General features: G+C 34.2%; 2 protein-coding genes across 32 annotated transcripts in view; one reads left to right on the plus strand and one right to left on the minus strand.

The window, feature by feature from the left end:
- Ryr (Ryanodine receptor) overlaps positions 1–25,449 on the minus strand; it is a 41,122-nt gene extending 15,673 nt beyond the window's left edge. For 10 of the 31 annotated variants that reach the window (XM_083045318.1, XM_083045311.1, XM_083045302.1 and 7 more), the window contains exons 1-31: positions 25,247–25,449; positions 22,719–23,132; positions 15,924–16,028; positions 15,736–15,834; positions 14,870–14,884; positions 14,027–14,104; positions 13,832–13,907; positions 13,430–13,542; positions 13,053–13,252; positions 12,594–12,776; positions 12,329–12,500; positions 11,913–12,082; positions 11,638–11,762; positions 11,203–11,573; positions 10,677–11,008; positions 9,394–10,502; positions 8,849–9,057; positions 7,635–7,734; positions 5,923–6,121; positions 5,425–5,801; positions 5,013–5,244; positions 4,906–4,935; positions 4,630–4,765; positions 4,231–4,526; positions 3,605–4,138; positions 3,265–3,497; positions 2,951–3,053; positions 2,721–2,891; positions 2,367–2,482; positions 1,734–2,279; positions 827–1,642 (exon numbers count right to left, since the gene is read on the minus strand). In XM_083045318.1, coding sequence (XP_082901444.1) covers positions 827–1,642; positions 1,734–2,279; positions 2,367–2,482; positions 2,721–2,891; positions 2,951–3,053; positions 3,265–3,497; positions 3,605–4,138; positions 4,231–4,526; positions 4,630–4,765; positions 4,906–4,935; positions 5,013–5,244; positions 5,425–5,801; positions 5,923–6,121; positions 7,635–7,734; positions 8,849–9,057; positions 9,394–10,502; positions 10,677–11,008; positions 11,203–11,573; positions 11,638–11,762; positions 11,913–12,082; positions 12,329–12,500; positions 12,594–12,776; positions 13,053–13,252; positions 13,430–13,542; positions 13,832–13,907; positions 14,027–14,104; positions 14,870–14,884; positions 15,736–15,834; positions 15,924–16,028; positions 22,719–22,772 — 7,300 coding nt within the window. In that variant the 5' untranslated portion in view covers positions 22,773–23,132; positions 25,247–25,449. Of the gene's footprint in view, positions 1–826; positions 1,643–1,733; positions 2,280–2,366; positions 2,483–2,720; positions 2,892–2,950; positions 3,054–3,264; positions 3,498–3,604; positions 4,139–4,230; positions 4,527–4,629; positions 4,766–4,905; positions 4,936–5,012; positions 5,245–5,424; positions 5,802–5,922; positions 6,122–7,634; positions 7,735–8,225; positions 8,326–8,848; positions 9,058–9,393; positions 10,503–10,676; positions 11,009–11,202; positions 11,574–11,637; positions 11,763–11,912; positions 12,083–12,328; positions 12,501–12,593; positions 12,777–13,052; positions 13,253–13,429; positions 13,543–13,831; positions 13,908–14,026; positions 14,105–14,869; positions 14,885–15,735; positions 15,835–15,923; positions 16,029–22,718; positions 23,133–25,246 lie in introns of all 31 variants that reach the window. The other 21 variants (XM_083045316.1, XM_083045321.1, XM_083045315.1 and 18 more) reach the window with 12 other exon arrangements.
- LOC145940852 (uncharacterized) lies at positions 19,808–21,063 on the plus strand. Its single transcript, XM_083046472.1, has 2 exons — positions 19,808–19,887; positions 20,512–21,063. The coding sequence occupies exons 1-2, from the start codon at positions 19,844–19,846 to the stop codon at positions 20,873–20,875; spliced, it is 408 nt and encodes a 135-aa protein (XP_082902598.1). The 5' UTR covers positions 19,808–19,843; the 3' UTR covers positions 20,876–21,063.
- Positions 25,450–25,677: the final 228 nt, after the last annotated feature.

Here is a 25,677-nt window from a genome sequence, read left to right on the forward strand (position 1 = left end):
AAATAAGAAATATTTAATTTATTATTTTTGGTAACTGTTTAATATAAGGGTTACCTCAACGATTTTTTAAAAACTTTCATAATTTATGTATTTTGAAACGTAGAAATGTTTGAAAAATTATCGCTCTCATCTTCGTATAATATGTTTTAATACAATAATTATATATGCTATCTTGTATCACTGCTTTATTAATTTTATTAAATTTATTATTAAATCTTAAAGCAGAAAATAATTTGTAAAATAATTTATTTTTATAAACAATAAAGCAACAAGTTTTTGTTCCTTTTTAAATATTATTAAAACATAACGTGTTACAATAGAGGTATTATAGTAATTCTTACATTTGTTTATTGTGTTTTATCTATGTTTATCTGTAGGAAGAAATAAAAAACTACTATTTTATGAATAGTAAAATTATGAATAATGATATTCTTTGTCTCTCCCTAAACACATTGATAAAGAATGAGAGTCAACATAATAAATTATTATAATATTATGCGTCATACTTTAATGTTTATAAAACATTATTTGTTAAGAAAAATATTGAAGCATAAAGTTATTATTTTTAATAGCACACAATAATAATTTATTAATTAACATTCTTTATGAATAAAAAAAATGCGTGCAGTAAATTACGATTATAAAAAAATGGGACAGGAGCAATAATTTTTTTCGGATAGCTTCAGTTTCTGCGCTTCAAAATACAAAATATATTGAAGTTTTAAAAATATTTCGATGAGGTGACTTTTATATTGCACAAACATTTATCTTATTTTTGGATATTTTATTTAAAGAATTAAATAAATAAAGATGAGATAAAATTTACCATTGACCCACACACAGAATCTCAAGAAATCAAGGTAACGTTCACCCTCGACAGGATCCCAACCCAAGTCGGGATAGCCTTTTTCCACTAATTCCGAATTAGACTGCAGGCCGCATCGTGATAAATAAATAGCGATTTTCTCCAGATAATGTTCTCTTAAAGCCAAAGCTAACTCGGTGTTCTCCATCAGCGACGAATAAGCCACGTCCAGAGGCGTCGATCCTCGCAGCGAGGGTCTTGCCAACAAAATATTGCTATTCTCTAGCAGAAAATCGAAGTGGTCGAACATAGCTTTCTGATTCTGTCTAGATGTACGACAGAAATAACACAAAAATCTACAGCAGGCCACGACCATCTCGTGAGAGGTGTCCTTCTCTTTCGATGGTTCTCCCTCAGTTGTTTGAGCTTGAGTTTGAGCGTCGGATTGAACTTGCGCGCGTCTTCCCAGGGTGTTCATCATAATGGCCATTACATTCTCGTGAATTCTTAGCACTCTGATAAGATCTGGATGCTGGAAGAATGTGTGATTATTCACCAACTTCCATAGTCTCTCTCGTACTAAAGCCTCTTCTTCTTGAGACATCTGCACCGGCAACAAGGCGCGAATCTGGCTCAAACCGACCCACATAAGCGCAACATCGTCCTTGGTCTTATTATTGACGACGTACGTCTTCTCCAAAGCCCTGATCAATTCGCCGACTGTATCGTATTGTCTGACTAATAAGCTGAACATTTCTCGCACAAGTTTCGGCGTTTCAATTTGTGATTCCTCGGCCCAATACACGATGGTTGATATCAACACCTTACGAAACACCTCTGTGAACAGCAAGAAACATAATTGTTTATTAATATATTTCACAATAATACTTGTTTATTAAAATTACGAGAAGTAAATTAAAGAGTTTACCTTCGGGTGTCTTTTTCACAGGTTCAGGTTCAGGTTTAGGTTCTTCCTCGAGCTCTTTGACAGCGTTAATAAAGTTGAAGAGACGTTTCATAGCACCAGGTTTTTGAACTTCCTCGGCTGGCTCGTTGGCGGCATTGGCTGCTTCTTGAAGAGCAGTTAAAGACACGTAGGACATTAGCTCGCCATGGAATTCATTCATTTTTACAATGAGATCCTCGCCGCAAGGGATATTATCCGGATCTTCTTCAGCGTCTAAATTCTTAAAGCTCAAAATGGCATTCATTTGTTCGCGCGGAGGACATCTGTATTCTCTAGTCTTCTTGGCAGCGACTGCTGATGGTAAATCCGATTGCTTGATATCGATGTAACGTCGTAACTGATCCGCTTGCAATTCTCCGACAAAGTCGAAAGCGAAGGCGATAATAGACTCGACACGATGACGCAATTGAATATCGTTTAAATGATGAAGCAGATAGCACATTTGTAGTTTCGCTCCCTCGGCCATTTTCATATGTAACAAGCCTTTCTTGTGCTCATCTTTACCTTCTACAACAGTTTAATAATGTTGTATCAAATTATGTTTTTTATCTATTAACATCTAATAGTTGAACGTTACTTTTTTAATCGGCTTGCCTTTATCGAAAGTCGGGTCCCAGGTTTCGGGATCTACCATGATGAGCAGCTTGCTTATGTCTTCGTTTCTCAACTTGCCTACCAAGAGTAATCTATCTACTAGCTTCAGCAGAGGTCTGTAACGTCGAAATCATATCAAATAATATTTACGATTAGCAAGTAAAACGCCGTAAGCGATAAGCAGAAAATTAAAAATTCCTGTTTAAAAGTGGAGTAAATAAATTTGCATGTTTTGTTTTACGCCTTAAATATTTATATCGTTGCTCCGGTAACATTGACGAAGAACATTCAGCAAGAAGAATAACAGTTGCAGCAGCTGCAGCACAGAGCGGCCAGACTTATTATCGTACATACAAAAAGAGATTCTCGTTGCTGCCTCCGATCGGATCTCGATTGTGCACTTGATTAACTTCGACAGCCTCATTAAGCGCCATCATCACGTAATCTCGCACGACATCAAGTGGAAAATACGGGCTGTACAGGTTCTTTATGTTCTCAATTGCTTGATCACTAGAAGGAACATTCCTTGATGGCGATCGATTAGTAAGGGTCTCACATCTATTTGAAAAAAAAATTTTACTTACCTGATCTCTGTCATCTTCATTTGCGGCCGAATGGATTCGGTCTCTAGATATCTCAGACTATGTTTCATTTCGCAGTTCTCGTACAAATCTTTCAGTTCTTGACCTGCAATGAAATAAATAATTATAACATAATAAGAAACATAGTTATCTTGACAGGAAAAATTTAAAATTGTTTAATTAAATTTTTAATTAACGAAGTCAAGAATATAAATATAAATTCTCAAAAATATAAAAATTAAATATGAAGAATATTTTAAGTCGATTTTAATTTAACTTTATACAAGATTTTCTCGATTTAAAAAATAAGTTCTTACCAAGCGGAATTATGTATTCGTTCGTGCACACTTCCATCGTTGTCGCATGTGATTCGAGATGCAAGGCAATAAGTAAATCATAAAATCCTTGTCGCAGGGGTCCGGACATATATTCAGCTCGTATCGCATATAACAATTGTTTCTGGTCAACATGTTGGCACAAAGCATGCGCTGCTCGATAATTAGACTGATAGCACAGAGCTGCATATAACGTCAATGTATGCGCGTGGAAACTATGCAAGAGAGAAAGAACAAATTATTTTATCGAATTTTTAAAAATTTAGATAAAAAAAGTTATTTTCAAACGTTTTGCTTTATAAATTTTTTTACAATGTTTTACCTGAGCAGTTTATCCATTTCGATAAGCTCCAAAATATCGATGCATCTGTCCTCTTCGGGTATATGAAGAGCCAGCATCGAGATAGCGTCTTCGCAGAGCATCGACCAGCCTCTGATGTCGGATAGTTTCAAGGCGTGTACTTGAAGTGACTGATTCGGCACTCTAGCCCATTGATGTGGTTTCAAGCATTGCACTTTCAGTCTGGGCGGAAATTGCGGTATCACGTGTCGTTCAGAATTCTGCAACACCGCAGCCGAGAGCGGAAGTGTCGTCGAGGTTCTGCCGAGCTCGATCTGCAGAATCTCTTTGCTGGTGGCCTCGACGAAAATCGCAGGGAACAGCTTTGTGTCAGGCTCCATTTTGAACTTGTGACTCGTTTCCTTACCTTCGCAGGTGAAGGATACCCAGCCTGTGGCGATGTCGACGAAACACCCGACGAACATACCCTGCGATGCACCCTTGCCCGATGCATCCTGCGTAACTTCGTTGTACAATTCATCCGCTCGAACCATGTAACAGCTTTGTCTGTCGACTCTACCACGTTTATAATATTTTTTTTTAGCCGGCATTTTTTTTAAAATTATTTTTTATAAAAATTATATAATAAGAAAGTATTGAAAACGTACTGCTCTACAAGACGGTCGTAGTCATCTATGATAGCAACGGAGGATTTTCTCACGCGAGACAAATTGAAGTCTTTTGTATGCAAATGATATTGCGAAGTAACCCAGCCAATGTAAACGTGAGTCGGATCCTGACCAGGAAATATTCTGACGCCGTAGAAATATTCATTCATTAGTTTCATGCACTCGGTATCGAAGATTTCATTGCCGATCGCTTCGACACCGCTTCCGGTTAACACAGACATTGTTTTAGGAACGTTACGTTCCGGGATTTGAGGCGGTACGACTTTCAAATCCGTCTACAAAGAGAAATTTTATAAAATTTTATAATTCTTAACGTTTTCAAATTTTTTATCAAATTTTTACGCAATTATATATGTATATATAATGCAATATACTCACCGTAGAAACACGAATTTGAGGAGTTTTGGCACTTTTACTTCCTGTTTTTGTACTTTTATCAGAAACATCGGCGCGAACTTGCGGTTCGGGTGTTTTTGCTTTTGCATCCGGAGATTTTGCTTTGCGCGAGAAGAATCTGCATGCGATAAAAATCAGTTATTAAATAAAAAATTAATAATTATCCAAATAATAATCGAGATACCAAATAAAATACTATTAATATTCTTAATAATAATTTTACATTTTATAAACGCTGAAAGAAATATTTCAACTTACGGTACATCCTCCATCTCTTTGCTAAGCTTGCTAACAAAGTCAAGTACCGAAGTCAATTTGTCTTTTGCAACATCTGTTAAAGGCAATCATTAATAATTCATGCTTACCGAAAAGGCGAGCGACCGCGCTTCTTCTTCTCATCTTTTATGTCACCGTTCATTTCGCCATATCCATTCATTTCAGCTTCGCTGATCGCGTTGTCTAAAGTATCCATACGCAATCCATAAAGAGAACCTTTCCTAGGCGGTCTGGCAGGTTTGCCTCTTTGCATGGGAAGTGGCGATTCCTTCAACATCTCATCCGCCTCGGCTGCATCCTCTGAGTAATTTCTTTGCAGACCTATTCGACATTATATATACACAATTACATATGTTTCTAATTAAATTTTATTCTTTGCTTAAAAGATGCAACACAGATAATAAAATACAATTTTATATTTTTTTATTATCGACATTACTAGTTTATCTATCACGTAACGTAACGAAACTTATATTCGAAATTGACGTTTTTTTAAATTACCTTTGATGTCACTCATACTGAAGCCAGATTTCATAATCTGTTCTAAATGAGCCGACGGCTGTGCAGCTTGTTGTCCTTGCTCGATCTGCTCGGCGAAAAGTCTATTCTGTCGCATTTTGATCTCCTGCCATCTTCGTAATTTCTCACCCTCTGTTATGAAGTTGGATTGGCAAATCACAGGCAGAGATAATCGGAGAAATTCCCAGTTAGCCTTCTCCATGGTCTCGAATGTATTATGAGAGATTTTTAGACACGGCGGTGTGTCAGAACCAGCTGGTATCCTAGCCACGTCGATTCGCGTATCGGCCATATCGTCGGTATTCTCGAAGATAGGTTGATCTTTCGTATACCAATATGTAACTAGACGATTCATGTTTCTATAAAAATATAAAAATGAATTTATAAACGCGGATAAGAATAGACACATTAATTTTCTATTGTTTTTCGTATACTACATATATTCCAAAAATATATAATCAATTAATATATATTACTTACACACAGAACGGTTCGTAGCCCTCTTGTAAACCGCAAGTAGTGAAAAACTTCAGAGTATTCACATCTTGGCCAAATGTTAATCTTGCCTTTTGACCGACGCCAAGAGTGAATGCGGGCACGAAAGAATCGCCTTGCACATCGGCGAAAGAAGTTTCACCGCCGAGTGCATCCATCAGCAGTTCTCCATTCAAGGAGAAGCCTGAATAATTTGCAAATTTGTACCCCAATGCACTTGTATCAAGTATTGAAAAAAGTCGAAACGAACGAACAAAAAACATAATATAATATAGAAAAATGTTTAAAAGAAATTACTAACAAGTAATTTTATTTATTCAATCTCATTGAAATGTCAAACATTCGTTTCAGCTTATTGAAAAACAACATAAATTCAACACCAAGCAATTAAATGATAAATAATCATAATAATTATTTATAAATGTTATATGACATTTAACTAAACGCAAATTTACAGTTTGACTATATAAAAATTTTTAAGGACTAATTAGAAATACTTATAAAATATGTTACATACGATTATAGCAAAGCAGGTGCTAAAATAATGGACCGTATGAATCAAATTCAATAAAGATTTTTGCTTTTGTCTATTGTTTTGCGAAAAGATAGAAATATTAAATTGTTCATTTATATATATTCGATATTAAGGCATTTATCTTATTTTTATTCACACGATCCATTAACATAAATTCAGGCAGAATATGCATAAGCAACGTTATTTTAAAAGGATGAAATAAAAACCATAAATATATGTAATATTATTACACACAGACAGATGCACTAAAATAATTTCACGATAAAAAAACAAAATATAAATATATAGCCGAGATAAAAAGAAATAAAAAATTATAATTCTTTATAAACAGGGAAATATATGTATATCGATTTAATCTGGGATATTTTTTTTTTTTATATATATTGATTCAATTTGTGTGACGTTTTGCAAAAAATTTCATTGTATTGATATTGTATTTGGGAATTGCTATTTAGAATGTACGTGATATGATCGATATAATATTTGGGGTCACACCCTGGTGTTAGTGATTAATTGATATGAGTTATGAAAGCACTGTTGTGTCTCGCTGGCAGTATAAACATTGAGTAGAATACTGGATACTGGAAAAGACATTGGGCCAGACATGATTTTCGTTCGATCGAGAGCGTGATATTTTATTAATGATGATAGAAACCAGGATTATCTCTGGTTCTGTGGTTAACAACGTGTTAAATACGATGTGGCGAAATGAAATATTTTTCGTGCAAAAAATGCATGATCGTTCCTTTTGTTTATCGCAGCTTTTATTTTGTGAAAGCTTAAGCGAAATAAAAGCTCTCCTCTAAAATGCGCGACGCAAAATTTTGCTTAATAAATGTCCATCTAGATAATTCTAAAATTGTAATATATAGCAAGTTGTCGTGTGTTTTGCATTAAATATTATTTTAATTTTGTACGCTGACAAATGATAAAATTGTCCATTTTATCTTTGCATTGTATATTTGTTGTATTTCATATAACATTTATATAATCAGCCTTTATTCGGTCAATGTTAAAAATAAAATCATAATGCAATGCGAATAATTATTCAAAGAACCAGTATTGAAAATCACAATGTCTGTATCCAGTAATCTAGAGATCAAATTATATGTATATAGCTTGAAATGGCAGCTGAAGCGTTCGCTTAAAAATTCCGTCTTACTAATCGTTCGGTCAATTAGATCCAGGAAAACACCGACAACGTCTCCGACCTGCCATTGTTTGCCGAACGTTTCGGCCGTGCCCGAGTATACTTTTTCCTCCTTTAAAACAAAATGTTCACCAGTTCAACATTTCCGCTCGTAGAGATCAGGATCGGACTGATAAACGAGATGTTCTATTTTGTACGCGGTGAGTCTGGAATACTTTGTATATATTTGTTTTTTTTTTATCGCTATACACATCTCGTTGTCGTGTAGGTTTCGTGCGAAAAATTTCGACATAGTGCAAAGTTAAAGAGAGAGAGAGAGAGAGAGAGAGAGAGAGAGAGAGATATCGCGAGGAAATTTCGTGAATTCCTCGACATCGATAAAGGTCAAGCCACACTTCGCCGAATGAAATTTCACCAGCGATTAACATTCGTTTTGGGACAAGGATGCAAAATATATAAAACCAAGTCAACATGAAAGAAACATATAGAGCGAGACAAAGACAATAGTAGTAACGAGAAAACTCAGGAACAAAAAAAAAATATGTGTATACGTAATAATTGGGGCTTTTAAAGATCGACTAATTTGGAAGATGGGACTCTTACTGATCGTTCGGTCTGCCACGTCAATGAAACATCCGATTATGTCGCCCACTTGATATTTGTGACCAAATGACTCGTGGGTACCAGCGTGTACTTTAGTCACCTGACATTCATGTTCTTATGGATTATTTATATTTCATAGATCACGAGTGAAAGCCACGTAATACTTATATTAATATTAAATTCGCCTAACAAGACACTACCATGTACAGATTGCACACAGCGCTGCTCAATATTTTCGTTTGTTAAAAAGAGAAGTTTAACGAACACGAGCTTTAAAATTCTCACCTTTCGTAGCTATAATAACTCAAGTATTATACAAAAGATTGTCACTACAATATAATAACTACAATACAATATAATAACAGCATATAATAAATTATTAATTTTTTTTATATCTAAATTAATGATATATTTCTTTGAATTTTTTTATGCAAAAGTATCTTCAATAAATTTCTACATTATTTATTCATTACTTGTAATTCGGAAATTGAGATTACATTTTATAAAAATATAACTGATTATCATTTTTAATTATCAGTTAGAAAAGTCGTTAAATTCCATAAATTTCATTAAATATAATATCATTCTAATCGTTATTATGAAAAGAGATAATCGATACTTACGTTGTAACCATCGAATGCCCAAGTACTTTCGTCGCTGCCTAGCATACTTCCTGGCATACAATCGGCCTTTGCCCAACCGACGCGCATCGGTCCGGCTGTGAGAACTTCGAACTCGAAATACCATTTTCCACTACTAACTGCGTAATGTTTCTCAACCCTATAAGTCCTAAAAGATTGTTGTCGTAATCTGCTGGCCTCCAAAAGTAATGCTATAATAAATATCAGAAATTAAATACATTAATAAATATGCGGAATTTTATACCAAAAAATATATTCGGAAACATTAATACAGTCAGCAAAAATTTATTTAATTTAATACGCATCTGGCTCTTTGCAATTGAATTCAAAAAATTTAAAAATTATAAAATAATTTATTGTATATTATATAATGATTCTTATCAACAAATAACTGATATCATTGTTAATAATATTTTCTTAAGTGTATATTTTAAAAGTATACAATTGAAAGTGATATAAAATTATTTTTTATAAAGTTTATTTTTTTTATAAACGTGCATATATTTAACAAGAATTAAAGCTCTCACCCTCGTGTTGTTCTCCAGTGGGTGGATCAAGCATATATCCATAAACTAACAAAGTTCTGACGGTTTCGCTGGCCGTATCCCGATTAGCTTTCTTGATAGCTTCATCGACCTTCGGATATGGTACCAAATGAGGACTTCTTCTCATCTCCGAATCTTCGTTTAATCCGTATGTCCACCCTTGACTGATTCTCTCTTTCGCCCATAGATTATGTGTGTTCTCCGCTAGTTGGTCGACGAGCTCTTCCATTTTAGGAGTTAACGTGATTGCTGACAGATCAAGCGGTGCCGGTTTATATCCGCTGCTTTGCAAAAACGCTTCGTTTGGCAGTCTCAAAGTCTTAATTCGAGACGGTGGCTTGTCCATTGTGATGTAATATCCTAGAGCCAAAACAGTCTTCAGGGTTTGCACGGCCAGCTGAGTATCGTAGCGCTTTTCCGCAGCCGGCAGTCGCTCAAATTGAACTATACATGGATGTATTTTTCTTAAGTCGTCTCTGACCTCGCCATAAATCCAACCGGCCTCGATCTTGTTCATCGCCCACATCTCGTGAATATTTTCTGCAAGTTTATCCCTGATCTGCTCGACGTAGGAGGGCAAGTTGACCATAGTGGTGTCGACCGGGGCCGGGACGAAAGCGGTGTCGTCCTCGACTAGCCATGGACCTGCTAGGACCACCTTGTTCATGTTGCCGAAATAGAAGCACGGATCCAACGACAGGATTTGTTGCGACAATAGGCTCTCCACCAGCGGCGAGAATTCCTCCATCGGCTGGAACTTTAATCGGCCGTGATCGCCACCCAGTAGAAACCTGCAGGAGAGTTTAGACGAGCAGCTAATGACGGGGAAGAACATGCCGTCTAAATTGAAATTACGGAAGGAGCCCATAATACGATTGCCATTAAAAGTGAACGTTATCACAGGCACCGTTAAATCTAAGGCGCAGCCGATTACGTCGCTCTTCCTGATGTAAGGCTCCATAGTGTTCTGAACGACTTGCGTCTTCCTGCCACCGGTCCACAGATAAGCGCCGTCGAATCCAAACGAATACAAATCGTCGCCAACGCCATTTCCACCCCACTTCTCACCACCACCGGGATACGGCACGTAGCTATTTATGGAAATTAAAAATTTGCATTATTAGCCTTCTCGATATTGAAAACTTTAATTTTAAAAAATGCTATATTAATGTTTATTATTAACATAGCATATTTAATATGCTTTGCTAATTTTAGCACTCTAAACATAAATTGATATCCGAAAATCGTATTTTAAATTAATTTACCCAGCAGTATTTGCCCATCCGATTCTCAAGTGCGGCATCATATGCGTCGTCTGTTGGATATGATCCACAGTTACTTCGAAATACCACTTTTGATAAAGAGCTGAACCTTCCACTCTGCCGACGAATATATTCGGTCTAACACTGGCCACGTGATCCACCAGTTGCGTCTGGAGAAGCAGATTTTTTCCAGGCAACAAAAAGTCACAAATATTGTTCTGCGAAGAACGCACTGCAACGCCATTACCGACGCATAGTGAGCACAAAACATCCAAAACTTTCGGATCTCTGCCGTGTTTCTCTAATAAAGAAATAATTACTTTTATGTGCTCGTCCTGAAAACAAATATTTATAAATCAGAATTAAAAAATTCACAAATATAATAAACTAAATTTATTCAACATATTTTACTACAAATTTAATTTATTCTATAAAATTATAATTCTGTAAAATTTTTATTTTACAAGAAATTATTCAAATTATTATTATTTATCAGATAATTTATATTATAAAAAAAATGACACGATACCCTCATCATGTTCAAAGCCTCCGGCGAATCAATCAAAACGCAATGAAGTACGTCCAACATTCCAGTTCCTTCGCTGGAAGCCTGTGAGCCTAGTCGGCTGAATAACCAATTGAGACGATTACTATTGGCGAACTGGGCACAGTTGGTGTGATTTCCCTTGATAATGGCTGCCAATAATTGGTAAAGATATCCAGATATCTGATCCCAGGCTTGGCCACTCTCGTCACCGGAAAGAGCGACGAGAAATCCTTGTGATGTGATTACGTTAATTTTGTCGATAGCTTCCAGAATTAGATTTAGTATGCCTTCCTCTTGAAAAAGATCTTGACGGTTTCTAAGAGCTCGAAATTTGTTTTGCTTCTCTTCGTGTTCTGGAGAAATCTATTATTAATAACGTGTTTGAAAAAACGTTTTTAAAAAGTTGTATTTTCTTACCCATGTCATCTTCGGGTTGAGCAAAGTAATTGATCAAGTCTTCGAGACACATTACCATCTCGTTAAGATTTACGTTTTGAAAAAACATGGATGCTCTTCTATCCACCTGCAGCGTTTCTAGGCCTCTAAAATATGTTCGTTATTTTTAACAAGATTTTTTTATTTTTTGATGGAAGATATATGTTTTAATATCTTTTCTTTGATATTTTTAATATAAATTATATATTTATCTTTTTTTCTATATTTTAAAAAATATTTTTAATTTCAAAACTCACGTAATAAACTGAGTAAACAAGCTGCTGCATTTTCTGATGACGCGAGCAGTGCGAGATTCTTCTTCTTGAGATCTGGAGAAATCTAAACCATCATCCATTTTACCCTCTTCGTGAAGTACCGCTTGTTTCTCTTCGACTTTTCCGACTCCTTTCTTTTTTGTCTCGTATGACTAATAAGAGAATGTCACGTAATCGTGAAAATTTGTTGCACACACACAACCTTTATTAAACTTTATTTTAAATATATTTTAAATATATTTTAAATATATTTTAAATATATATATTTTAAATATATTTTAATTAAATATATTTTACAGAAGTCGCGAAGAAGTTGTTGGCTAATTCAGAATTTGATTGTCTTAATATTGTTTATATTCTGTATTGTGTATTATTTAACAATTTATTTTCTTATTTACCTTATAAGACACCCAGAGGCACGTGGTAGCATGTTGCATAATAACGGTAGAGTCACCATATTTAATAATCGGCAATCCGATGACTTCCAAATCTTTGTCCTCAAGAACGATCTTTTGATCGTCCTTTTCTTGCCGCAACCAGAATGTCGAAGTTTCGATCGTCGCCTCATTCCTTTGGGAAAAAAATTGTAGATTTAGGAAACATTGTCGTGAACCTATAAGAATTTCCATGACCCTTGAACTTTTTCTAAAAATAAATATTAACCTATCGACCAGATAGAGCTCGTTGTTCTCCTTCACGCCGAGATAACGTCCAGTCGTCAAGTGCCTGATCCTCATAGGATGTAGCCAGTTAATAAAACCACCCGCCCATTTTGTCCTGGCGAGCTCTAATCTCCATAACGATCTCGCTTGACTCATTACGCTACCGCCTTCGTAGATTACGAGACTATAAAATAATAAAACATTTTGTAAAACAAGTTTACTTTTATCCTCTTTTTTATTTTCAAGTAACAGTAATTATTCTATTTTTTTTTCTGCAATTATATATATAAGACAATTATAAAATTTTATATTTAGTTTTATTAATTTATTATTTATTATATATGATTATTAATTAATTAATTAATTAATTAATTAATAATTTAATTGTATATATTATAATTTATTATATTATAATTAATTTATTAGTCGGCATACAACAATAGACATAATCTATGCTTACTTTTGGCTGGGCGTTGGACTCCAAGTTGATGGAATCGTCAAACACTCGTCACCACCGTGAAAAAATCGTAATACATCGCCCCCAAAAACATATCCAACATATTTCATTCTGCTGATACCGGTACCATAAGGTTGTACAGACCAATGGGTTACGTGAAAAGATGCATTAACTACTGATAAATCATTTTCCTTTGTCGTATGCTAAAACAAAGAACAGGATATTTATTATGAAACATTTTTGTATTCCCACATGAAAACATTATTCTCAAAATATTATTTTCATAATTAATATTATATTCTATTTTATTATATTTTTATTACTATATTTATTTTATTTTATTTATTAAATTTTAATAATTTGATAAATGTCAAACTTACCAAGTATCGCTCGGTAGCGACAGATACCAGAATAAGATCGTCACCTACACGCACTTTCTCACCCTCGGATCTCTGCTTGGAAGCAGGGTGTACAGTCCACCAACATGCTTCACCTACATGAATAAAACTTGATGAAATTCAAAGCAAAGTCTGATGTTTAATTCGTGCTGTACATTTAATACATTTATCAATGCAACTTTGAACTTAACTTCAATTCAATTTTGTTAAAAGTTATAATTACATTTATAAAATTATTCATAAATGTTCAAAAGCAATGCATTATATATACTGGAGAATAGAAAGAAATAATATTAATTACAATAAAAATAAAAAATTAACAGTATTATATAATTAAAAACTTATTAAGAATTAAATTAATTAAATGGATAACATTGCACTAACCGTGCGAATGTTGTTGTAGACCGACGTCGAAAGCTAATTTATCGTTCGATGAACTTGTAGATAAACACGCCAGATACTATAATACATGAACACAAATATTTATGCAATCATTAAAAATTAACGTGTGTGTGTGTGTGTGTGTGTGTATGTATAATAGCATAAATATAGAGCATAAATATAGAGAAACTAATTTACCATGTCGCTGTTTAGATGTCGCAACAATATCGCGTTACCGTATAACAAAGTCCTGTGCCCTGACCCGGTGCCCTTTCCCTGGAAACATCAAAGGATTGGTCAAAGCCCTTGCAACTTCTCGTCATTAATATAATATTATATTTCTCTCTACGTATATACATAAAGTACGATATTTTAATACTTCGCAAAATAACAGAATTTCTTAGACAACTTCTACAAGCGTACTGATAAGAGGAGGCCATAAATGCTGGTATTATGTCAAACCATGATGTAAGGCTCACGAGGCATGTATCCAAAAGGCATAGATTGCTAAATACGGTTTTAACATAGACGGTTAATTATATATTAGACAATCAAATGAAAGCAAGTAGTCTCTGTTATTAGCTCCAACATACTTTAGATTAATATTAATTAAAGTCCTCAGAATGTTTACTAATACTGCGATCGAGTGGGTGAAACAGCATCTCGATATTATTTAAGAAGTTTGAAAAATATATTACTATATATTACTACATACCGATATTACTATATATGTCATTGTTATTTGTTTTAAGAACGGCATATAAGTCGAATTTGTAATTATTTATTTTTATTTTAAATTTGCATTGAATGCGATTTTTATGTTAAATAAATGCAACTCAAAATGCTTTATTAGCGTTAAATGCGATGCTAAATAAAGACTAGTCAATGTTTCAAAAATCGATCGAGGCCGTTTTCGCGAAATAAACGATTCAATATTTTCACTCAAGCTCGATCGGGCGTTATGATGTTCTAACACACAAAAAAATGTTTTACCCAAGAGCGGACACGTTACGGCGCCCCGCAGACGTAAATTATACTTACTAAACTGTCTTGTTGCTGTAAAGAGAAAAAAAAAACATGAGGCAATGAATCTCCTTCGATTTGGATTGGTTGCAAAGAAAGAAAGAAGGATATAAAGGGGGAAAAATGAAATAGAATAATATATGCGTATGATGTTTCATGGTCAATGATGACGGTAGGTCTCAATTACATTTTCAGATGATTTTTTATGATGATATATTTCGAATGATAAGATCGCAAATGGGAACAAAAACGCTCAAAAAAATGAAAATGTATAAACTCGAAATTGTTTTACACGGCTACATGGACACATGCCACAATCATACGGACACAGGGGGTGCAGTATATAGCGAAGGAGGTGCGTGCTAGTGCATCAAAAAGAAGCTATTCCGATGTATCAGGAACTCTTTGAAAATTATTCGGCGGAGAAATTGAGCAAGTTTATAAAGGTCTAAAAGACACCGAAAAAGGTCTATAAAATATCTTAATATTCTTTAGACATTTTTTAAATCTCTTAGACCTTTGTATTCGGGGATTATATTTTTCACGTTTTATATACACATAACGACAAAGGACGCGTTTTATGGCCCATTCTTATGCGTAATAGAATAAATTGATATTTAACGATTAATTTAGGATATAAAAAGTTTATAATCGCGAGACAGATGATGACACTACACTATTCGCGTAATTAATAGATTACATGAGTTGAATTCAACGGATTACGAGTCTCATAGTTTGTACTTGTTTGAAAAGTCCTCCTTTTTAAAATAAGGGAATGTTTCTTTTTTTTTACGGCACGCGTCAAGTAGAGCTTTTTCCTGGAATTTTACTGCCAAAGCTGAAGTCATATTAGAGATATTAGACAGAGAATATATATACATTACCGTCTCGGAACCGGCAGCTGTGACTAACTCCTGCAAGGCTCTCACCGAAAGAGCCTGCTCTATCACGAACACGCATTGCGACAGATCCGGCGGTATATTCTAGAAATGAAAAAAATAATTAATGAGATAATAAAAGCGCGACATAAGAGCGAAACAAGAAAAATTGTAAAATTTGCAGTCATCATTACCTTGTCCGCGATATTCTCGAGGAAGCAATGTCGATTGCCGAAACCTTCGGCTGCCAGGCAGACCCTTTCTCCTGTCGCCGTACAGGACAGACATACCATATCCTCCTGTAAATTTCAAATTACATCTTTGTGAGTTTTCTATACAACAGTGACCTGTTCTATTTTAAGAACTCGAGAAAATCGATCTTCAAACTAAGAACATTAATTAATCCCGAATTACTTTTTTGATATAATTTATAATATACATTAGTTAATTTTTATAATATTTACATAAGTTTAAATTTTCTTGAAATTTATATTGATTCACGCATGTAGAATGACAAGAGAATTCAGCGCGGATTTCTCTCGAAAAAGCCTCGTTGCTTATTATATCGTACTGAGATGTTCACTGTGCTACAATAGTGCGCAATAACACTAAAAGATTTTGCAATCTGCAGCAAATAGTTGGCTGAAAATAGCTATTTACATTTTTATGGATAAACGAGCACCGATGAAAGTTTCGGCTGTGGACAATCGTCAATCTGTCGATTGTTTTGTAAAAAAAGATTTCGCGCTATTATGTGAATGTGAAGCCTTTGCGAAATTGTGCGAAATATGGTACAGACTGAACGACAGAGAATACCGGCCAAAACTGTGCCAAAACCAATTTGGACGACCTCAAGAATGCATGAGGCTTGGGCACACAAGTATACCGGCTTCGAATGCACCTCGTAATCTTTGGACGCGTCGCATCGCCGGGGGGAAAACATGCATTTCTCACAACGACGTTATTTAACGCGCGCTCGCAATAACGTCGCGCCACGAGGAACTCGTCAAGTGAGTCATTCGATTTGCGTCGCTCGATTTTAACCCTTGATGCGTGTAAATTTCTCTCTCCATCTGTACCAGCTAGGTTTTTTTATAAACTCGATTTTTCTATTACAATTTTAAAACTGTTAAAATTTTCTTATCACGTTAGTTTTTTTTTTTAATCCATCTCTTAACAAGAAAAGAATTACGCCACGTGTTTATGTGTGCCCTTCAACTCTAAACAGAAATGTCAAAGAAAAAGAGAAAGAAGCGATATCAAATATATGCATCCGTGAAATTTTTATAAGCAAGTATAGAAACTAGGTCGGAAGTAGCACTAGAAGATTGTTTATCCCCCGTTATTTCTATATCACCTAGACTAAACGATTTCATCTCTCAATGGGTATATATAGCTATATAAGCTATATATAAATTACATACAATTATATATAACTATATATATATAATTACATATATAATTAAATATATAAATTAATGTAATGAATTACTCGATAGGATCATATCATAATTAACATTCTCAAGCTCAGTCTTAAGACGCAAGGGAAATTAATGCAATATCACGATTATCTAAATGCTTTATTCTTTTTTAGCATATTTTTTTAAACTAATCTATGCGATAATCTAATTAAAAATGTAATATATATATAACTGTTATTGTAATTATAATAAGATATTGTGTACGATCTTCAGAGATAATTTCAAATCGTATAAAAATTAAAAATGGATAATATCTACAGAACAATTCGCACTTGAAATATTATTCAATCACAATAGTAATCAACCCAGTTTATTGGCAATCAAGGATGTAACAACAATATAGCGAAGGTATTCATTCGATTATAAAATTTAATTGAAATCGATGGGGGATAGTCTTCTGATTGCATCGTGATGAAACTATCTGTGTAAACGAAATTGTTTTGCACGACCATATATTAATCGTATTCCACCAGAACCACACCTATACACTCTCTCTCTCTCTCTCTCTCTCTCTCTCTCTCTCTGACTGTTTCTCTTTTATTTTTTTTTTATTTTTTTTTATTTTTTTTTATCTATCCTCTGGAGTGAAAATATTAAATGTTGTCGATCATTAAATATACGACATTATGCGATAGAGTGTGCAATCGTGAACGCGCACGCATATTTCTGTGATGCATCTCACTGATTAAATGTGTTCGAAAAAAATTAATATACAACCGAGAAAGAGATGCATAAGTAATGTTTTACTTAAAGGACACATTAACATAACTTCCTGCCGGGTCAAATCCGAGTTGAATCCATGCCGGAATGGCACGCGATTTGCCATACATATGCTCGTATATTTGCGTCTGAGACACGCGAGAGGCCGAAAGTTTCCGCTGGAAATTTGGCAAAGAGACTTAATTTTGTTTATCGAGATATTAATAAAGATCGATCAATCTTGACTCTTGATGCGGATGACATCATAAATTGCATGTTTTAATTAACACATTATATGAAATTTATCAATTTTGAATTTGTGATTACAATTTAGAGAAACAGAAAAGAAATTCTTAATTAAAATATTAGCATTGTTTTATTTTCATAATTATGTATGTTTTCTTAAAAGTATTATTTTAATATTTTATTTTATATATAATAATTCTATTCTGACAAAAAAAATAATTTAATTTCACTCTGCGATCTTTGAAGTATAAATGATTTTTCGGATAAATATGAAATGTTAGAAAATTACGGAAACATAATTAAGCGTGCGCATTGATAATGAACTAAATGCATCGGTTACTTCCGGCATCTGGTGACGATCGAAGTTACAATATGTCGAGTATAGGTCAAGGGTACACCTTTATTTCACAAGCAGATAATCCATATAATTTTATCTGGCAAATAACTATAAATCATTTTTACTCCTTACACGTGTATACGTTACAAGTTTCACTCAGATCTTTTATTTAGATATGCAGAACAGAAAGCTTATAAAACAATGCGAATAAGGATTCATTATATTCACGGTTGAAAGTATATTTGAGAGAATTAAAATCTTTTTATTTATATAAACTTGACTTAATCAACTATCTAACTCTCGTATAATTTAGTTAAATTAATATTTCTTCGCTTCCTTAATTTAATAGAAATATCAGCCATGCATATCAAGTGATATTTAATAAATATATCGTTAAAAAAATAAGCTTCATGACGCTTCACAGCATCATTGAGCTGGAAGAGGGTTAGAAAGGTGGGATGTTGCAGCATAATAGCGTGTATATGCTATATCGTTTGTTGTTCGATACTCGGCGCATCCAACGCACGTTGCGCATCGCGGTATATTAATTATAAATTCATCACTTTTCGATGCAGTATCACTAATGAAACGACTATGTGAGGCGTATTGATCAGACAGAACAGCCGCTACATTAAATTCTAAAATTAACTAAAAACCGATTAGCTTTAAATAAGAACTTTGAAAACATATCTAAAGCTTACAATTAGATTTCTTGCATTATGTATTATGTGCACATGTCGCAAAATTTCGTCAGCGAAATGAATTATTTGATAAGTTCTTTAAAAAGTTTCTTTGAAAAATATGTCAAGCAAAATGTAATTAATTTTAAGCATGACATTAAATTTATTTGAAAGACTTTTGAAAGAAATATTGTTATAAGAATTTCTTCATTACGTTTGTAAAAAGATAGGAACGGTTTATCTTTTACATAATCTGGAAGTTGCATTGTAAATGTTCATTATTCAAGTGTTCTGTATATAAATTACTAAATCATGTAAATTAGTATAAGTAAAATTGAAAACAATAATTTTTTTTAATTTTTATTTCGCTGAGAAGTAATTTCCGTAAAAACATTGGGACGTTTATAACCATGAAATTTTAAACGTAACTCGATACAACGCGGCTTTATCTCAACCAACAATATATTTGACACTCAATCCTATTATATATATATTATATACATACAAATGATATCGTAACGTCGATAATCGATAGAATCACCATCGACTCTCGAGCGTGCGAAGTGAGAGAATTAAACTCGTAAAACTTCAAATGTTTTCGCCGCGGAGACATTTTCTTTTCTTTTCGACATCAAGTCAAATTATCAAGTGAAAAATTGAAACGGCAGAAGATGGACGAATCTAATATTTACGGGAGAACGTCCTACGAAAGCAGGTGAGCGCAATTCCGCGCTTTCGATCTTCCTTCGAATTCGCCTACATAATTCATTCGCAGGAAAAGTAGTCTGTCGAACGGCGCAAATATGATTTCTCACGTAAGAATGCGAATGATCCTCTTTCTGGCATCGAGCCCGGCCGATTTCATATGGCATGATGGTTGTCGCATCGCGATCTAGCAGAGATGTATTTCGCACGCGATTTTACCACATTGATTTAACAAGAACACGAAAGCTGATTTAATTCCACGAAAACAGCCACGACCGCGATGATCGAAATCAGGGAATAATCGACTTTGTTCAATATTCTCTCTCGTTTGCGTTTCATATATTCCGTTAATTGCAAAATTTTTAGTCGTAAATTAAATTAAACAAAGTTTGCCAATCGCAAACTTAAAAAAAAAATCGGAAATTTTGCAGAAATAAAAAATGTCCCGTTCGCTCCAAGTTCCGGCAACAGCATATTGCATTAAATGCATCCTAGATGCATATGGATTAAAAGTGCATTTTGTGAGAAGATGAAATATTAATTTTACTAATTCCTAGTATTTATTATATATAATTTATAATAAAAAATTATATAATAGAACACAATGAGATAAACCGCCCAAAACCCTTCGCAGACGCATTAATGAAGAATCAGGTAAAAAAATGGACGAGCCTATGGAGGAGAACGATGTCAAAACAACGGATCCTCGCAGACGAAGGGACCAAAGAAAAGCGATATGTCGCTGCCGGCCCAGATCCAGGAGGAGGAAACGGAGAATTGTCTCACAGAATCCTTTTATCATCTTCTTTCTCGAGATGTATTATAAGACGCCAGAAAAACATGTGACGGAAGTCGCTCGGCAGGCTGGCAGAGAATGGTGCGCCTTGCCCGAGGAACAGAGAAAGAAATATATAATTTTGGCAGAGAAAGAACGCAGAAGACGACGCGGGAGAGGAACGACGAGAAGAGGAAGATATAGAACTGTTAGCGAAACATAACTTCTCATTACCATTAAACACTTCAGGAAGAATCTATCAATAGAACATGAGGGACAAAAGACAGAAATTCGAAGATAAACTGCATTTAATAAAACAAGAGAGAGAGAGAGACGAAGAGAATATATCGTAGGCTTCAAAATTGTTGGAATATATTTGGAATTTAGATTTTTATTTTATATTTCAAGGTCTTGGCGGAATTATTATATGCATTTGCTCAGTATACATGAACTATTCAAATTTTTAAGTACTGAGTATCGCTTTTGGGTGGGAATAAAAAAGAATGACGAAACAGTTGTAACGAACACGAAGGTCATAAAATAGAGAACAAGCGATTCTGTATAATTTATGAACAGTTTTATGTGATAAATTCAATATTTTTGAAATTTATTTTTGTATAATTTGCGACAAATTTTTATTTCTGATTTTATATATATTATCTTAATAAATATATAAACAATAAGTGTCCAATTATTTGAAAAGTATTAAAAATATATGAAAAATAATCCACTTATTAGAGAGCTAAATATTTGCATTTTTTGATTAACTAACATTTCTGACATTTACGTGTAAATTTTATGATCCAGTATCATTGTAATTAACACGATACCGAACATACCGAACATAAACACCAAATATAAACAGAACATAACGAATTAAATATACGCGGACATCATATGCGATGACAAAAGGCTGTATCTTGACTAGTAAGGTCAGCTCTTGTAGGTCAAACGAGGTCAAGGTTGTGACTATAAGGAACTTCAAGTGCTTCCACATTTTGCTAAAATCTTACACAATTTTTTCCTGCCATAATTCTCTACATAAAAAATTGCATTCATACGTTAAATAAAGCCAGTTTTAGTGGTTTTTAAATGATATTTAAAGTTACATTTGTCATCAATCTAAATTGTCAAATACTTAATAAAATTTAATTTTTGGACTTATCAAAAATTAACTATGTATTATAATTTAATTTAATTTGAAAACATAACTTAATAATATATTAACTATTAGATTTCATAATTAAGAGAAATTTACACACAAATTTTTCGAAATTTTTCCTATGATGTTTTTTAAAAAATCCTAGATATGAACTTATACTTATATACAATGCAATGTGCGTAATACAACAGTTTAGGCAGTAGAGAGTTTGCTCGCTTCTTGTACAAACAAAGTTCCATGCTTTCATTGCATCAGCATTCATTCATTTTCACACGAACACCACTGTATCATTGAAGGCGAACCACCTGCTTGTTTCTACATGCTTTCGCGAGCACGCTTGCGGACATTTAAACTTTGCCCCTTTCAAACTTATTGATAACCTTGCATATCATATTTATCATCTATCTCTACGTGAATTTCTTGCAGAGAATAATCAGCATTGATAAAGATATTTAACCTTTATTGATAAAAGTAAAAAATATCTACGATTTTTATTTTAATATTTATGATTTTTACTTTTTAATCTTTAGCAATTTAAATAGGTTTTTTTATCTAACTATTAGAAAATAAGCTGCTCTAAAGAAGACAAATTATAAGCGAATTGTCAATGAAAAATGCATGTTGCTAGTTCCCTTTCAAAAATTCGAAAAATCGACTGTCTCTTCGTTTTCAATGATAATCGCTTTATCCGTTAATCACGAGATTCTGTTCAGTATTTCTTAGTACAATGATTTTTCGGACTCTCTATCTCCTTGGCATTTCAAAAGATAGCGAGATAGCTTACATCTTCACAGATTTATCACAACCTTTCTGATCTCTCTGAGCATTTCTCTTAAATTTTGAAGCCATTGACTCTTTATTCTTGTCGCAATCATAAGCTCGCCCATAGCAAAGTGGAACTTACCGTACGAAGGAATGATACGTCGTCCTGCTCGGAGCCACCCTCGCTATCGGCCATCCCTTCGGCGCGCTTCCACGCGACGAGCCTCCCCTGTCTGTATCACCTCTGCGCGCTCGTACGTGCGTACGCGTACGCGAGTGTGCGTGCTCGTAACTCGCGTGTTCACTTGGTGTCCAAGGCACCCTTATCAGTGCTGAAGCGGTCGGTCATGCACGGTATCACATGGTCGGCATGTTCCTGTCACTGCACACCGGGGCTCTTGACTTCTTCGTCTCGCCGACGAAGACGGTGACTGACCACGATGATCACGATGGTGATGTCGCACTTAACTGTCGTGGAACACCGACAATCACCCACTGCTGGTCGGAGGGCACCCAGACTGTTCGCCGACGTTCCCCTTGCGCACGCGCTCGACACCTTCAATCAAATTCCGCATGCTCGAGATTCCGTTAACGCAAAATCCCCCCCTTTATGCGACTGTATTACACGATTTTCACATTCTATACCTGTCTATTTTATCATGAAAAATTGTCCGGATATAATTTTATTTCTTTAGAAGAATGAATCTGAATGAAAGAGACTGTCGACAGGCGACAGACAGCAGAATTGATAGATTTCAAGGATGAAAACATTGCTAACGTACGATAATAAATTAAATTTATCGAGTATATATAATGATTGAGAAATATTAAATCTTTAATTGAAGAAAATTTAAAAAAAGAGGGGAGATATATATATTACTTGACTTTATATTATTTAGATTATTATATTTGTCAAACATATAGAGAAGGAAAATATATAGCGTTTATGTGCCTCTATAAATTACCTTTATTTCAGGTATGTTAATTAAAATTTCAAATTTAATTATAGATTTAAAAAGCATTTTGGGATTTCTGCTTCAATCTGTGTATAATGGCCAGAGAAATGTCATTATTGATCCAAAATTATGGATATTATTACATTGAGCTCGAGCAATGAATAGAATATAAAGCGTTATGACATAAGCTAAATCACACTTAACACAAAAGGCTAATACAGCCATTTTATTGTAGCTTTAAATCTATATCTAACACGAGTAATATAGCATTTATTAACATGCGGCATTGCAATAATAGTGCAATCCAAACAACGCGACAAGAAACGCAAAGAAAACGCAAAAAGAAATTAGTTTCACAAATATCTCATATCTTATTTATTAAAGTGCATGAAATCTGTTGAAATCTTTTTAGTATAGGTGTAAGTAAATTTACAATTTGACAACGACATTATAATTTATCAACAAGAAATAAGCTCGGTTGATTTTACCTTCTCTGAAAATCTATTTCCAGCAATGCGATAAAAATAGATGCATCCGCGATGACTTACCGAAATATCCTCCATATGCTTATCGAGACTAAACTCTCAATTACCGTGCTTAATAATACGTTAATCGAAGGTTCAGGATATCTATTCTTTAAAAGCGTGGTCTATATTTGCAAAAGAATTTTCAAATAAGTATTCAGTTATGTAGGAATATATTATTTACATACATCATGTTTGATAAAATTGTTTCTTGATGAATTAAATAAAAATTTCATAGAAAAAGTCGATAAAATCCCTTGATATACCATGTTCTATAAATATTTCTTGTATCTTTATCCTTTGTGTTGCGATATTGAACATATTATATCATGGTCGATGATTCACTGTTACTTCTACAAATATTATTTACCCATGATATATCAACTCCATCGAAATATAATAAAAATAAAATCATAATTTTTAATTCAAAATATTCGTGCAATAAGGAAACGTTTTATATTAGAGACGATGATACACTATTATTTTTACAAATATTATTTTACCGTAATGTCATAAATCTACATTGAGATAATAAAATAATTTTGATTTCAAAAATTATATAAAATAATAAAAATGTAGCAATAAGTGTAATTTATTGAGATAATTCAATTCGATGAGTTGATTTTAACGAGCAAATTTCAATGACAAAATTGGAATATTAAAATGTCATCTAGACACTTTTACGATATGGTTTTCCATCGTCTGGCAAACCTATTCCAGAAAACGACATTGCATAAGAATACACAAAACCGAGTTTCTAATTTTAGGGTAAGAAAAGTACACGGTTCTCTATTGGGTTAAGAATCGCGTGAAGATTCTTAATTTGAAGAAATGTAGGAAAATTAAGCTTTTCCAACAGTTAATTGTCCGTATTCATTTAATTAAACTTGTCTCTAAAATTAATTTAATGATAATGTATGTACATGCTTTATATCCATGATGATATCGCCAGGGAATTGCTGCATAAAATTAATTAATTAGTTAAAAAGGGAAAATTATATATTATACGCGAGAAAAAAAAACACTCACAATCTCTCCTCACGCGCTATTCAAAGCATCACGCACGCACATCGACATACACGTATATCACGGTGGATACGCGGATATCATTTTCGAGGCCGTAATGTCACAGGCGCATGTCCGAGAAAAAAAGACAGATTAATCACGACATTCACCCTGAGAAGACTCACCTCAAAGTAACACTTCACTTCTCTTAATTCGCGTGCTCGTCCCACGATCTCGCGGAAGGATTCGCACACCCACACGACGATACGTGCGTGTATTTCGCGTTCGGCCGAGGGTTTCTTTGAGGTGCCAAGCTTCTCTTATTTTTCTCACCACAGGAGATCGGACCCCCGCGACGAAATTTCTGTCGAAGCTCGAGGAGCTATGTCGAGCCGAGCCGAGCGGAGTGGAGCGGAGCGAGAGCTAGCGGTTCTCCCGCGGTTATTTTCAGCCTCGAGCCGAGCGAGCCGTATAGCTTTGCGTCGTACTTAAAAGAAATCGCGGCAGTAATGTCGAAGTCACTTATGAGTCGATTGTCAAACCGCAATAAATAAATAATGAATTGTAAAACATCCATTATTTTTCTTAAGCAACTTATTGCTTTATGTTTGCATTC

This window comes from Prenolepis imparis, unplaced genomic scaffold, assembly GCF_030444845.1.
Source record: "Prenolepis imparis isolate NDT839.2.m4 unplaced genomic scaffold, iyPreImpa1.0 SCAF_9, whole genome shotgun sequence".
NCBI classification, from domain to species: domain Eukaryota; kingdom Metazoa; phylum Arthropoda; class Insecta; order Hymenoptera; family Formicidae; genus Prenolepis; species Prenolepis imparis.